The sequence below is a fragment of the Callithrix jacchus genome, chromosome 10 (genome assembly GCF_049354715.1).
Source record: "Callithrix jacchus isolate 240 chromosome 10, calJac240_pri, whole genome shotgun sequence".
NCBI classification, from domain to species: Eukaryota; Metazoa; Chordata; class Mammalia; order Primates; family Cebidae; genus Callithrix; species Callithrix jacchus.
This window is the reverse complement of record NC_133511.1, coordinates 72637026-72648062: the sequence shown is the minus strand read 5'-3', so window position 1 is coordinate 72648062 and position 11037 is coordinate 72637026. Positions and strand designations below refer to the sequence as shown.

The window sequence follows — 11037 nt, the reverse complement described above, 5'->3', positions numbered from 1 at the left end:
TAAATTTATTTCCCTTCTTTTTGGAACAGCTCCACAAAATTGTATTATTTTTTCCAAATTCTTATAAATCTCTGTAGGGATATCGGCAAACCTTCTAAACAACTCTGCTTAACTATGTGACCAAGTTATTTATTTATTTAATAGTCAGTTATGGAATGAAGTTCTTTTTTTTTTTGAGACGGAGTTTCGCTCTTTTTCACCCAGGCTGGAGTGCAATGGTGTGATCTCGGCTCACGGCAACCTCCGCCTCCTGGGTTCAGGCAATTCTCCTGCCTCAGCCTCCTGAGTAGCTGGGATTACAGGCACGCGCCACCGTGCCCAGCTAGTTTTTTGTATTTTTAGTAGAGACGGGGTTTCACCATGTTGACCAGGATGGTCTCGATCTCTTGACCTCGTGATCCACCCGCCTCAGCCTCCCAAAGTGCTGGGATTACAGGAATGAAGTTCTTTGCTATGTCTTGTAAAGGACACAGAGTTGAAAAGACATGGACACCATTTTCAAAGGTGCTTTTAATTTTGGGAAGGAGTGGACAGATAATGCATATAATATTTAGCAGAGAGAGCTGGGGAGTAGTGCTATTTGGGCTGACTATGAAGTAGCCAAGCTGGTAGCTTAAAATGAAAATTGTGTTGTGATGGTGTGTCTGTTATGTTGGAAGTTCATTCACAGTTGAGACGGAACAGAAATCAAGCTGAGGCTTCAGTTAGGATTCCCAGGGATATCCTGAGTTATCCTTTGGTTTTCCAGCTCCTACAAGACAAGTTAGTTTCTTAAATAAAACATATCACTACTTTGGCTCTTTCTGGTTTCTTATACCTTTATGTCTGTCTTTTCAGGGAAAATACAACAGAAATCTACACAATCATAAATGGGTAAGAGAAGATGTGACAAGAGCACCTGAGACTCAGGAGTTTTAGTTAAGAACAAACTGAAATTAAACAGTATAACTTTATAGATTAATCCAGTCTCTATTTATTATTGTATTATGAAAAGTGTGGTACTCAGAATAAGAAAAATAATTTTAAAAACCTATTCTTGCCAGATGACACCAACAATGAATGCATCATCTTTTAAAGTTTGTTTTACAACACTGAAATGTTCTAATGAAAGAAACATGATCATCTTATGAAGGGGATCCTTGAAATTTTCAGTAGCAATTGGGGCAATTCCTAAGCCTGCACCTCTAAATTATATACTTTTATAGGTATGCATGCCTATGGTTAGCACATAGTGACTTCTTACTGAAAAGGGCAACAAACTATGAGACAGATAAATCAGACACAGGTGACAGAATTCCTCCTTCTGGGACTCTCCAATGGCCCGCACATCCAGCAGCTGCTATTTATCTTATTCCTGGGTGTCTACCTGGTCACTGTGCTTGGAAATCTGCTTCTCATGTCCCTTGTTCATATTGACTCCCGGCTTCACGCACCCATGTATTTTTTTCTCTGCAACTTGTCTCTGGCTGACCTCTGTTTCTCTACCAACATAGTTCCTCAGGCACTAGTCCACCTGCTTTCCAGGAAGAAGGTCATTTCATTCACACACTGTGCAGCTCAACTTCTCTTTTTCCTCATTTTTGGGTGTACACAGTGTGCCCTTCTGGCAGTGATGTCCTATGATCGCTATGTGGCAATTTGCTATCCTCTGCATTACCCTAGCATCATGACCTGGAAAGTGTGTGTCCAGCTGGCCACAGGATCATGGACAAGTGGCATTCTGGTGTCTGTGGTAGACACCACCTTCACACTGAGGCTACCCTACCAAGGCAGTAATAGTATTGCTCATTTCTTTTGTGAGGCCCCTGCATTATTGATCTTGGCATCCACAGACACCCACACATCAGAGATGGCCATTTTTCTTACGGGGGTCGTGATTCTCCTCATACCTGTATTTCTAATTCTGGTATCCTGTGCCATATCATAGTAACTGTGGTCAAGATGAAGTCAACTGTGGGGAGTCTCAAGGCATTTTCTACCTGTGGCTCCCACCTAATGGTGGTCATACTTTTTAATGGATCAGCAATTGTCACTTACATGACACCCAAGTCTTCCAAACAGCAGGAAAAATTGGTGTCTGTTTTCTATGCAATGGTGACTCCCATGCTTAATCCCCTCATCTATGGCCTGAGAAACAAGGATGTGAAGGGAGCTCTGAGGAAAGTAGCCACAAGAAATTTCCCATGCAAGCTTGGAATCTCACACTAATAGTGAGCTCAGAGACCCTGTTGGCTTCCTACTTCGAAGACTTGCTGGGAAGACATGGAACCAATCCAGGGGGATTGGATTTTGGTGTACTTGATTTTTCAAGTCACCCACTTGGCCCTCTTCCAAGTTGTACTTTTCTTCTTTTTTCTCCTTTCCTTTCCTTCCTTATTGTTCCAAAGCTTTTTAATAAACTTTCACTCCTGCTCTGAAGAAGAAAAGTACATATACACCATGGAATACTATGCAACAATAAAAAAGAATGAAATCAAATTTTTCACAGAAACATAGATGGAGCTTGAAACCATTATCCTAAGTGAATTAGCACAAAAACAGAAAACCAAATACTTCATGTTCTCACTTATACGTTGGGTACATATGAAGACAAAGATGGAACAATAGACATTGGGGACTGCTAGATTATGGAAGGGAGGGAGATGCATTTACAAAAACTGCCTATTACCTACTCATTAGCTGGGTGAGGGATTCATTTCCAAATCTCAGCATCACGCAATATACCTCTGTAACAAACCTGCATGTGTACCCCTGATTCTAAAATACAAGTTAAAAAAAGAAAAACCTGCACATTGGATTTCAAATGTTCACATCAATATGAAAATAGAATATAAACCATGTCATTAATAATTTTATGTGGATGGCATGAAAATAGAATAATATTTTGATATATTGGATAAAATAAAATTATATTATTAAAGAGAACTTGCTGGATAGCCCTCTTCATTGTGAATCTAAAATATGGTAAGATTTAAAGTGATGGATACGATAATTACACTGATTTGATCATTATACAATGTTTACTTGCATTGAAACATCACACTGTATTCCCAAACTGTATATAATTATGTCTATTGTGAATAAAAATATGGTAAGATTCTTATTCTCAAGCCTTATCTATAGACACCCTCTCTATCCTTCATCCCACATTTCTTTCATAGAAGGAGAAGGACAATAATTCATGGAGCAATTGGAAGGAGGATATGCTTCCTTCTGGTTGGTCCTTTGACACCTGACTTAAGGAATCTCCTGAGAAACATGCACATTTTATAAGCCTAGTAAAATCTACTTTTTTAATAATGCTGTCTATTATCACCTGTCTATCCCAGATCTTACTCCAAGTCCTTTATCTTTTTGTACTTCAGAGTCTCTCTGCATCATCAAATGATCAATAAATTAACAGACATCACTGAATCACTTACTATGAGCTAGATGCTACATGTGGGTTGGCATATGCACCTGTATGTGTGGTTAAATTGGGTAATGAAGAGCATGGGTACAATGAAGCAGAATATGAACTCTGCTGTCCTCACACTCTTTTTAGAAGCATAAGGATTATATTTATCAGGATACACCTTCATAAAGATGAATAAAGGGGTTGTGAAGACCAGCAAGAGATAGTGACATTTCCCAAGAATAGTGACATAGACCAAGAGTGAGAAGCTCTAACTAATGCTAAGTTTGAATGACTAAGAGGAGGGAATTAGAACCTGGAGAGGGTAGCTATACACTAAGGCTACAAAAGACAAACGGTGGATGTAGGTTACATGAAGGCAAGGAAACCATGAGATGAAATATTTCTCAAGCCCATTTTCCACCCACCTTCCAATCCCCTGTTATTGTATTCCAATTAGAAGCTAAGGAACAAAGAGACTTTTTGTATAATCCATAAAAGACATCAAACATTCTGAAGCACATAGCAAGCTGGAAAAGGATAGAAGGTAGATCTGAAAATGTCAACAAGTGAAGTACACCCCTTTTGTCCTCAGCATCCACTTCTTCTTCCAGTGATTACTTTATGTTTCTAATACAGGAAACACATAAAATTCCCTTATGAACTTTATCACAGCAGCATGATATCAAGTAGCTCACACTTCTACTTGATACATAACAGAATAGCTCCCATCATGATTATTCACATAAAAACATTGAAAACTGAAGAGCAATAAAAAAGGAAATAATTAGAAGAAAACATAGCTGCTGTAGCTCCTAATCCTGCACCAGACATAACTTGATAATTACAGCTTGTTCTTTCATTACACTTTCATGGATTTCTTATTTTCTGCTTTAAGCTCAGCTTACTGGAGCTTTTTTAACGGTTGTGGCAAAATAAAACGACTTGCCTGTAATAATATTTGAGTTCTTGATGATTCTGTATTTACTTTTTTTTTAACTTTTAGTTTCAGGGGTACATGTGCTGGTTTATTACATAGGTAAGTTGTGTGTCACGGGGGTTTGGTGTACAGATTATTTCATCATCCAGGTAATAAGCATAGTATCCCATAGGCAGTTTTTTTTAATCCTCACCCCTCTCTTATCTTCCACGCTCAAGTAGGCCACTGTATGTGTTGTTTTATTATTTCTATCTGTGTGTGCTCAATGTTAAGCTCCAACTTATAAGTGGGAACACGCAGTATTTGGTTTTCTGTTCCTGTGTTAACATAGGATAAAGGTCTCTAGCTCCATCTATGTTGCTGCAAAAGACATGATCTTGTTCTTTTTTATGGCTATTTAGTATTCCATGGTGTTTATGTACCACATTTCCTGCTATTGATGGGCATTTAGGTTGATTTAGGTCTTTGCTGTTGTAAATAGGTTGATTTAGGTCTTCACTGTAGTGAAAAGTGCTGGAATGAACATAACCATGCACGTGTCTTTATGGTAGAGCGATTTATTTTCCTTTGGGTATATACCCAGTAATGGCATTGCTGGGTCAAATGGTAGTTCTGTTTTTAGGTTATTTGAAAAATCACCAAGCTGCTTTCCACAGTGGCTGAACTAACTTACATTCCCACCAGAGAAGTGTTGCCTTTTCTCTGCAACATTGACAGTGTCTGGGTTTTGTTGCTGTTGTTGTTTCTTTACTTTTTAATAGTAGCCATTTTGACTGGTATGAGATGGCACCTCACTGTGGTTTTGATTTGTATTTCTCTAATGATTAGTGATGTTCAGCATTTTGTCACATGCTTTCTGGCCACTTGTATGTCTTCTTTTGTAGTGTCTGTTCACACTTTCCAAAAGAAGACATACACAAGGCCAAGAAACATACGAAAAAATGCTCATCATCACTAGTCATTAGAGAAATGCAAATCAAAACCACAGTGAGATACTACCTCATGCCAGTTAGAATGGTGATCATTAAAAAATCTGGAGACAACAGATGCTGGAGAGAATGTAGAGCAACGGAAACACTTTTACACTGTTGGTGGGAGTATAAATTAGTTCAACCATTGTGGAAGACAGTGTGGCTATTCCTTAAGGACCCAGAAAAAGAAATTCCATTTGACCCAGCAATCCCATTACTGGGTATATACCCAAAGGATTATAAATCGTTCTATTATGAAGACACATGCACATGTATGTTCATTGCGACATTGTTTACAATAGCAAAGATGTGGAAGCAACCCAAATGCCCATCAGTGATAGACTGGACAAAGAAAATGTGGCACATATATACCATGGAATACTATGCAGCCATAAAAAATGATGAGTTTGTGTCGTTTGTAGGGACATGGATGAATCTAGAAACCATAATTCTCAGCAAACTGACACAAGAACAGAAAACCGAATACCGCATGTTCTCCCTCATAAGCAGGTGTTGAACAATGAGAACACATGGGTACAGGGAGGGGAACATCACACACTGGGGTCTGTTGGGGGGTGGGGGGCTAAGGGAGAGACAGTGGGGGTTGGGGAGGTTGGGGAGGGATAACACTGGGAGAAATGCCTGATGTAGGTGATGGGGGGATGGAGACAGCAAACCACCATGGCATGTGGGTACCTATGCAACAATCCTGAAAGATCTGCACATGTACTCAGAACTTAAAGTACAATAAAAAAAAAAAAAGAAGGAAAGTGTCTGTTTGGCAACCTACAGAATGGCAGAAAATTTTTGCGATCCATCCATCTGACAAAGGTCTAATATCCAGAATCTATAAGGACCTTAAGCAAATTTTCAAGAGAAATACCAAGCAACTCCATCAAAAAGTGGGCATAGGATATAAACAGACATTTCTCTAAAGAAGACACTTATAAGGCCAACAGACATGGAAAAAAGCTCATCACTGGTCTTTAGAGAAATCCAAAACAAAACCACAATGAGATATCATCTCACACCAGTTAGAACCGCCATCATTAAAGTCAGGAAACAGCAGATGCTGCAGAAGATGTGGAGAAATAGGAACACTTTTTTTATACTGTTGGTGGAAGTATCAATTAGTTCCACCATGTGGAAGGCAGTGTGGCAATTCCTCAAGGATCTAGAACAAGAAATACCATTTGACCCAGAAATCCCATATTGGGTATATACTCAAAGGATTACAAATCATTATTTCCTTTCCTCTTTCTATAATTCAGAATATTTTATTGAGTGCCAGATTTGGTGAATTGTACTCTGATGGATGCTGGGTATTTTGGGTACTCCTATAAATCTTCTTGAGCTGTTTTAGAATTCAGTTAATTTACTTGAAGATAATTTTGTCCTTTTATGTTTTGCTGTATGATTTGTTAGGTGGGTCTGAAGCAGTGCTCAGTCTAGGGACAAGTATTCCTCATTACTGAAATTAGACTTTGCTGCATCCTCTATCCAATATTCCATGAATTATAAGTTTTTCCAACCTGAATGTTGGGAACAGGAACTATTATGGACACTATGTGCATGCCAAGCACCTCTGATACTTCCTCAGATTATTTCTGATGGCTATTTCCCCAGCCTTGGACAGTTTCTTCAGATGTATGTGCTTGACTCTATTAAATAGCCAAAATGAATCCCTTTTAGATCTTTAAGGTTCTCTTTCTCTGTGATCTCTCTTCTCTGTTATACATTCATAAGGTTTACCTCATTTATTTTTAGTCTCTCAGCAATCACTTTCCTTTGTTGCTTGATGCCCGTGCCTTGAAAGATCATTGTTTCATGTATTTTATGTGCTCTTATTTTACTGTTTTAGGTGACAGATAAGTCCACTTCCTGTTATCAAATTTTGGTGAAAAGTAGAAGTCCTTGAGAGTAGTTTTGAATGATAGTTTTGTTAGATACAAAAATGTATACAGCCAGTATTTTCTTTCAACAGTTTAAAAACATTATCCCACTGTCTTCTGTCTTTCACTAATTTTTGTGATTGTATAGATGCTTTTTACATATTATCTCTTTTTACAGCATTTTGCTGTGATTTATTATTTATTTGTTTGTTTTAGCAATCTGATTGGTGTTCACTGAGCTAGTATTTTTTCAGATATTGTGTCTCTTTTTCTTTATTTTTTTTCTCCTGGAAATCTGATTAACCATGATTTAGACCTTTTTGCTTAGTTGAACTTTTATGCTCATTTATTTTCTCTTCCTTTTATTCTGTGCTTCAGTCTCCATACTTCCTACTGAACAAGACCACAGTTTATAAGTTATCTTTTCTTTTTTGTGTAATTTGTTATTGAGCCTACCCAGTGAATTTTCAGTTTAGCTTCTTTTTTAGTTTTATGTCTATTTGTATTTTTATGAATTGTAGTTATCTCATGAAAAGATTTTTCTTTTCTTAAAAATATTAATAATAGTTATTTTGAACTTAGAACTCTAGTATCTAAATCACCTCTAAATTTTTTATAGATAATGGCAATATATCTAGATATAGACAAATAAATTGTCCAAATAAGACTAGCAAAACAAATGTCACAGATGTCACAAACATTTATAGACAAATTTTCTATTTTTTTCTCTTGGTTTTCAGTCATTTTTTATCCCTTTTATTAGCATGTTTTATAATTTTTTCACTAGATTCTCCCCTTGTAGAGGCTCTGGATGATTTTTTCTTCCTAGGAGGATGCAGTTTTTTTTTTGACAAGGTAAAAAGACAAGCAGATCAATTCAATCCACTTGATGGTTTGTTTTAGTCTTTGTTAAGCTTATTCTATCTAGCTTTGCATTTGTTCCTAAATTATGATCTTTGAGGGATCTCAGCTGAAAGCACAGAGTCATCTACCTCAAGACTTAAACCCCACCCTCTATCTCCCAGCACCAATCAGTTACCAGATGCTCAGCTCATATTTTAAGCCTTTCACATGCTGCTTTCTTCTAAGTTTTCCTGAGTCTTTTCTTGTGCATACACTGTTTAGGAGTGACAAACAACTTAGAAGCATATTACATGCAAATATTTGGACTCATTTATCTGTGGTTCCCTCATCTTTGTGATTTGATTCTCAATGTTAATATGTTTGGCAACCCCAAATTCTAATTTCTATCTTCTTGTTTCAGTGACTGCCACTTTATGCTAACACTCTCTTTTCCTCTTAGAGAATTGATGAATGCCTATGGGGAAAATACTTGGGTGAATATGGCACTTACCTTATTGTTCTTCCCTCATCTACCTTTTCTCTTCAAGTGTGTGTTTGCTGCTCTCCTGTATCTTTAAGCACTTGTTTCCTGTGTTTTGTCAGTCTTTTGTAGTTGTATAGTTGTTTGAGGGAGAATTATTTAAATGCAAAGTACTTCTTGTGGCCAAAAGTGCTGACATTAAATGTGTCGTCAAAGTTCTTCAGGTGATTCTGATTCACAGTTCAAAATCATTGAATTATATCAATGTAATTGAGAGGCCAGGGGATTTTAAGTATGGTTGGAAAAGTGGATAGAGATTAGCACAAGCTGGGTATGTAGAATTAATGAAGGTTTTGCATTTTACTTGAATAGTGATGGAAAGCTGTGAAAAGTCTTCAAGCAAGGGAATGACATAATCTTATTTACATATTTAAAAGACTACTCAGGATTCCCCACGGATAGCAGATTATAGGGAAGCAAGAAAGAAATAGGAAGGTATGTTAGGAGGTACTGCTGTAGTCAAGGTAAAGAATGATTGAGTCTTGGCCTAGGATAATAGCAGTATAAGATCAAAGAAAATTGGATATAGCATGTTTTGGAAATCATTTGTCAGTTTTGCTGATAGGTCGAATATGAGGGATGAAAGGTAGTGTGTAAATAAGGATGGCTCTTAAGATTTTGGCTTGAGTCACTGAATAAATGGTGATAATATTTACTGGTGAGTGGAAGAGGGGAATAAAAAAGCAAGTTTTTATATTGTACTTTAGGTTCTGGGGTACATGTGCAGATCATGCAGGATTGTTGCATAGGTACATACATGGCAATGTGGTTTGTTGCCTCCATCCCTCCATCACCTATATCTGGCATTTCTCCCCATGTTATCCCTCCCCAACCTCCCCTGCTCTGCTGTCCCTCCCCTGGACCCCCAACAGACCTCAATGTGTGATGTTCCTCTCCCTATGTCCATGTGTTCTCATTGTTCAACACCCGCTTATGAGCGAGAACATATGGTGTTTGATTTTGTGTTCCTATGTCAGTTTGCTGAGAATGATGGTTTCCAGATTCATCCATGTTCAAAGCAAGTTTTATGGAAATGTTTTGGAAGTTTGAGATGCCTACTTGACATAAATGCAGAGATATGAAGAATGCAATTGGATATTGAATTTGAGCTCAGTGGAGATATCACATTTGAAGATATAATTTTGGGGGTCAGTACTCTACACATAGTATAAAAAGGCATGAAACCAGATAAAATCTTTTAGATAATCTCTAATATGGGAATAATAATAACAATAGTTAATTCAAAGGGCTGTTTTAAAGAAAAAAGTAGAATTTTATAAGTGTAACTTATAAACTATAGAAATATGTATTTTTAATTATATTTTCTAATTCAATCCTATTATGTAATTTACGTAGAAATGATTAACTGTGATGGGCAGGGAGTAAATGCAGAAGTTATGTATTTTACACATATTCTTGGATGATACAGACACCCTTCAGGTGGACAGATATAAAGTTATCATTTTTAATTCACACATTTAATCATAAATACAGAATTGTTTTAAATATTGGAAACCTAAAATATTGGTAAGTCAACATTTCTCTGCAGGGATTATATATGAATATCTATGAGGGATACTAGATAGTTGAATGTTTGTACTTATTTAACACTCCCATTTTATTTCACGGGAAATCAAATGTATATTAATTGATTTTTTTTTAAAAGATGAGTTTTCACCATGTTGGTCAGGCTGGTCTTGAACTCCTGACCTCAGGTGATCCTCCCACCTTGGCCTCCAAAGTGCTTGGGTGAGGCACTACACCCAGCCTATTAATTGCATTTTTACCATGCTTAAGATACTGTACTAGGCCATGCAAGGGATATAAATATGTTATAAACCCTGTCCTTACAAGAAAACAACATAATCAAGGAGCAAATGAGTAAGACAGAATAAAAATAGGTTATATGTTTGTGTGCATGTGTTTTCTCAGAGAAGAAAATACTGTCAGGTTGAAAGCAATTGAACTCATGCCATGAAAGAGGTAATATTTGAAATGCAACTTGTAGGATGGTCAATTTATGAATGTATCGCAATATTTTGAATGAGCAAAATAGCAATAAAAATTTTAAATGGGCAATAAAAATGTTTTAGGAAGAAATATACTTAACTCTTCTTTTGTAAACAGTATTTCTAAGTTATGATCCAGAAAAAGAATCACATAGTCCTTGTAGAATTTATTAAAGATTATATGTAATATAGTATTGTGGCCCAAAGGAAATGACAACATGCAGGTTAGGTGAGGATTTTTATTGGATTTTCTGGTATGAAAAATGAGTCTCATTTGATTATCAGATTTCTGATTTGGTTGACTAGGTAATGGTAGTCACAGTCTTTGAAACAGGAATTCAGTTCAAGAAGCAGGTTTGATAAAGAAAATGAGTTTCGTTTTTGATATGAGTTAAAAGATATTTTTGAAGTGCCTTTGAGAAATCACTGTGGATATATCTTATGGAC

The 11037-nt window shown here is 36.8% G+C and overlaps 1 protein-coding gene across 1 annotated transcript; it reads left to right on the top strand.

The window, feature by feature from the left end:
* The first annotated feature begins 1261 nt into the window (after positions 1 to 1261).
* On the top strand, positions 1262 to 2209 carry OR2D2 (olfactory receptor family 2 subfamily D member 2). Its single transcript, XM_017978535.4, is given in 2 exon segments — positions 1262 to 1913; positions 1916 to 2209. Coding segments are annotated over 2 exon segments (945 nt in total). The 3' UTR covers position 2209.
* Positions 2210 to 11037: the final 8828 nt, after the last annotated feature.